Source organism: Eschscholzia californica, unplaced genomic scaffold (genome assembly GCF_041429995.1).
Source record: "Eschscholzia californica isolate CP2 unplaced genomic scaffold, dmEscCali1.0.p SCAF_1, whole genome shotgun sequence".
Taxonomy (NCBI): Eukaryota; Viridiplantae; Streptophyta; class Magnoliopsida; order Ranunculales; family Papaveraceae; genus Eschscholzia; species Eschscholzia californica.
This window is the reverse complement of record NW_028238198.1, coordinates 66,335,946-66,340,860: the sequence shown is the minus strand read 5'-3', so window position 1 is coordinate 66,340,860 and position 4,915 is coordinate 66,335,946. Positions and strand designations below refer to the sequence as shown.

Sequence of the window (4,915 nt, the reverse complement as noted above, 5' to 3'; positions counted from 1 at the left end):
GATATTTTCCATTTTTATCTCACTTTCTCTCTCTCCAATCACGTTTTATATTAAGCAATCGTGATCTTATCATAATAAGCAAGTTTTGTAACTGAAATCAAAAAAGTTCATAATCATCGTTTCACTCCCTCTCCTATCATCTGTTTCGAACGTAAATCCTCCATTAAACTCCATTAAAACAAAATCATTTTGAGTTGCAGCAATCATAATCACCATTCTTTATCAGGTAAAACATTCATATGATTATAACTTTCTTTGAATTTGTTTTAGTTTATCAAGATGTTGATTTACAATCTACATCTTCCATTAATGCAAAGGAATTGTTAAAATTTCATTACAGCTAATCAAAGTCAGGTAAACAATCTTCTATTTATTGTTTAGGATTCATATGGTTATGAATCTATGATTTTTCTTTCTCTCTCTAAGGATCTATTGAATGATAGTTGTTTTGATGCATTAACTATTCATTACTGAATCTTACTTGACTTTTTAATACAGAAAGATTCAATCCTCTAAAGATATGTAGATTAAGCTCAACGAAATTTACTTTTTGTTCAGATCCGGTTTTCAATCCTTCTGGAGATTTGAATCTTGTTTAGTCTGTACGGTTCATCGTAACAGAATTATAAGTTCCTGTACTTTATCATAAAGTATCGTAGTTTAATATAAATTAGGCAAACATCTGCGTCCCCTAATGATTTTGACTTTGTGAACTCCATATCTTAACTTAATAATAAATTTTTCACGAATAACATTAACATTATATTATTTTGTGTAAATCATACGTAATTTATGAAACATTATGTATGTTTTAATATCAAAACAGTTCTCGTTTCATTATTAGAACATCTTTGGTTTACATATGTAAATCCTCTGTACTTTTCTGTAAAGTACATATAATTTATTCAAATGTTCATATAATTTACTGCAAATAATATACTTGTATATATAATTTATTTGAATTAATCTATCTCACTTTGTTATCACAGCTGGAGTTCCAGGCAGAGTCATCAAATCAAGATAAGGAAATCAAACTGAAATCAGATGGTTGGGATAAGATATTTACAGAACCAGGATAGTTATTTCCTGAGGTGCAAAAGCTTTTCGATATGCTCTTAGGCAATATAGCATCAACACCGGTCATGATTTCAAATTCATAAAGAATGATTCTAAGCGTGTAACTGTTGTGTGTCCTGTTGAAGATTGCAAATGGATAGTGCATGGATGGACACCATTGAAATGCGATTCTATGTTCATATTGAAAGACATGGAAATGAAACATGATTTCATTATTTGTGATAAATGTCTCATTATTTTTCATAAAGTTTGCATAATTTATTGTAAATTATACATAATACCGTATTTACAATTCAGGTATATAACGTTTAAAATTATACTTTATCATTAGTGTATCAAAATTTGTTGTATATCATTAAATCCCATTGTAAAACATACTTATTGTATATCAGTATACAATATAAATTCCTTCATATAAATGACCACTATCAGAAATTACAAGGTTTGATCAATAAAAAACTTTTAAATTTTTGCTGTTATCATTGGTTATTTATAAAACATTACCGAATCCTGTGGTAAATCACGGATACTTGTGAATAAATTATACATACTTTACAGTAGTTTAAGTTATACCAGACAGAAATTAACATAATTTATCAAACAGATCTCTAAAAATTGATTTATGACGAAGCTTTGAACATCAGAAACTGTCACAACATAAAAAACCATAAAAATCAACCCAAAACCTCACCATAACGTTGAAACAAACTTCTTTATGATGAAAAATAACCATCCAAACTCGATTTTATAAAGATTTTCACCTGAAAGTGATGATGGTTCGAAACCCAAACTAATCAAGAAACCTTTTCGTTTTAATGGCGATGATACCTCTTCAACTGAATCAGAATCTTGAAAGATTAAGAAAAGTTGAAGAATAAAGCCAGTTTCTTACCTTCTGGAAGATGGCGATTCAATTTTCTCGTTAGGATTTTGGAGCGTCAATTTGGGGAAAGTTGTAATTTTTACCTAAACAGTACAACTGACGAGAGAGAAAGTCGATTAAGAGATTTTGTTATAAACGGAAATACCCAAAAATCACGTTTCATTTAACCGTTACCAAGATTCGCTCGACCCCACATTTAGAAATCCCGTGTAAATAGAGTGGGGACATAACTGGAAATAAAATAGAGATGGTAAGGGTTTTTTTGACCAAAGAGTAAAAGGACTAAAAATCCATGTTTTGAGAAGATTGGACCCTAAACCCTTTTTGAACATTATTTTGGGCTATATACTCACGGACCCTTCTCTATGTCACGATTTCTCCCTCTCACACAACTCTGGCGAAGGTCGCTAGAACCCCTTTCGTCAGAGATGAAGGGACCCTGAGGAAGAGAACCTCTCCTCGAGGGCTTTATGTCTAGTCAGCCACGAAACTTTTCGTGGTGACCGGCCACAAAATTTTGTTGTGACTGGTCGACCACGGAATGTTTCATAATCTTCTTCCTCTTTTTCCCCTAAATACGAATTGGGGAGGAGAGATAAATAACTGAAAGAGAAACGTTCGAACATCAAAATAAGCCATCAGAGAAATATATAAAGATGTACTTAGTATCAAGCATTCATTGAGAAGAAATTTGTTAGCACTAAAGAGCTTCAACTACTAAAGCATGAAGTAAAGGGTGTAATTTGCCGGCCTCTACGATGATTTTTTCATTATAAGTTCGACAACTATTCGAATTATTTAGTAGACGAACTTGGTTATGAAAATTTGTTAGAAATCAATTACCACAGACTAGTTTTGATCAGATTCTAACTGACCCTGCTGGTATATCTTCAACAATTCAGGAATTTGTTTCTCATACTTGATCACATACTTTTCCATGAACAACTTCTCTGTTTTCTGAAGTATATTAATGATGCCAATATTTTTATCAATCAATCCTTTAGATATTAGAACTCTAATAACTCTAAATCTTGGGATAGTATTCTTCTCCAAGCTAAATGAAATAGCAAGTGAGGATTGAGCTATTGAAACTGGATCATAACCCATTTGATTGACGAAAAAATCCATTGCCGCCATAATCTTCTTCTCAGATGTTAGCATAAAAAGTGGGTTTTTCACGAAAGCTGTCTTAATGTCATTTTCGGACCAACCCCATCTTCTATAAATATTCAATTTTGCTTCCCAATTAGATTTACTCATTGAAGCTAATACACGAATAGCTATAAGAAATGTAGACTTCAAAGGATCAAACCCCATTTCTTTAACCTTTTCTACATTTTCCTTGAATCTAACAAGACTAATTGATAATACTCTTGGTTTGGTTAGCAGAAACCTTGCAATATTTGATTCTGGTACACCTTCATCTCTCAAAAGCTTGATTTTGGGAACCATTCTTGTTTGGCTAAGAACAGATGAAGATCTTCTAATATCACTAATGACATTCTGGTCAGAAGAAAGAATGGTTTTGAGGAAATCAAAACAAGGGATCATTTTTTTGTCTAAGTTTTTTCTCAAGAGATTTGGTTCTCTAGAAATGGCATCTGCTAAGTCAATCCCAGAAAGTCCTTTAGAATTTAAAAAATCTAATTTGGGTTTTAGGGTTTTTAAAGGATTGGATTTGAGTAAACAAGGGACCTTGGTGATGATTTTGCAGATATGGGGTTTGGTGAAACCATAACTTTCAAAAAGGGTAAGAACTGAGTCTGGTTGAGATGAAGTTTCAAAATGAACTTTCTTAGAAACATGTTTTGCCTTTTCTTCTGATAATCCACAAGACTTCATCAAATAAGAAACTACAAAAGATGAGTTGCTGCATTTTTTAGTATGAAGAAGAAATTTAGGGTTTTGATTGTTTCCAAGAAGAACAAGATTACTAAGAAGATTATATAGACGGGTTGATGAATGAGGTTTTTCACTAATGACATTCTTTACTTGAAAAAGTGATCGAAACATTGAAGTTAAAAAAAGATTAAAGATATATATAAGAGACAGAGAGATGGATGGAGCTTACTTTGAATCTGCCCTCGTTCAGATTTGGAGTTGGGAATTAGGGTTTCAAGAGCACACACCAATGACACAGTCACACACCCTTCTTGTAGGCCAACGCTTTGGGGAAAGCTAAATAGTTTTCGAGGTGTGAAGACTTGGTCAAAAATTGGTCAATTTTATTTGACAATTTTATTTTGTAAATTGTTAGGGGGAAAAATAAAAAATCTCCACCTCACCTCATCATCTTCACCGGTCAATTTTCCGGCCGACGACCTTCAAACATTAAGAAAAATATATATTTCTCTCTCCTCTCTCTCTCTGAAAAAAAAAAAAAAAAATTTTTTTAAGACCTAGATCTGGTCTGTTTTGAAGAACAAACCAGATCTTGGTCCGTTCTGTTCCTCACGAACAGACCAAGGTCTGGTCTGTTCTTCACGAACAACATCAATTAAGCACCCTTTAGAGATAAGAATTATGCCAGGCTCTATGTATCGAAAATGAGGAGCTATCCTCCTAAAGTGATTCGGATGAGGTTGAAATACATAATGGAACAGGAATAGTTGGTCAAAATGGATGTATTACGACAAATGCCTATTCTTCAAGAACAGACTAGATCTGGTCTGTTCTTCGCCGACCGACCTTCGCTGGTGAAGATGATGAGGTGGTGAGATGATGATGTGGCAGAGAGAGGTGATGACTAGTTAACGGGGTTATAACAGATTCTGAAAAAGGGGGCCATCTGGGTATTTTTGATAAAGTGGGGGCTAGACAGGAAACCGGTCACAAAGTTGGGGGCTATTTGGGAAATAACCCATATTTAAAATGTAGATCTAGTTATTTGAAACTCTATTAATGAGGTTATTCTTATGAGGTTCAATATTCTTATGAACTTTCTTAGTTTTACTT

At 33.1% G+C, this 4,915-nt stretch overlaps 1 protein-coding gene across 1 annotated transcript; it reads right to left on the bottom strand.

Annotated features, from left to right (window-relative positions):
* Positions 1-2,591: 2,591 nt before the first annotated feature.
* Positions 2,592-4,107, bottom strand: LOC147568403 (transcription termination factor MTERF8, chloroplastic-like). The gene has a single exon (XM_086670935.1). The coding sequence runs from the start codon at positions 3,971-3,973 to the stop codon at positions 2,810-2,812; it is 1,164 nt and encodes a 387-aa protein (XP_086527061.1). The 5' UTR covers positions 3,974-4,107; the 3' UTR covers positions 2,592-2,809.
* Positions 4,108-4,915: the final 808 nt, after the last annotated feature.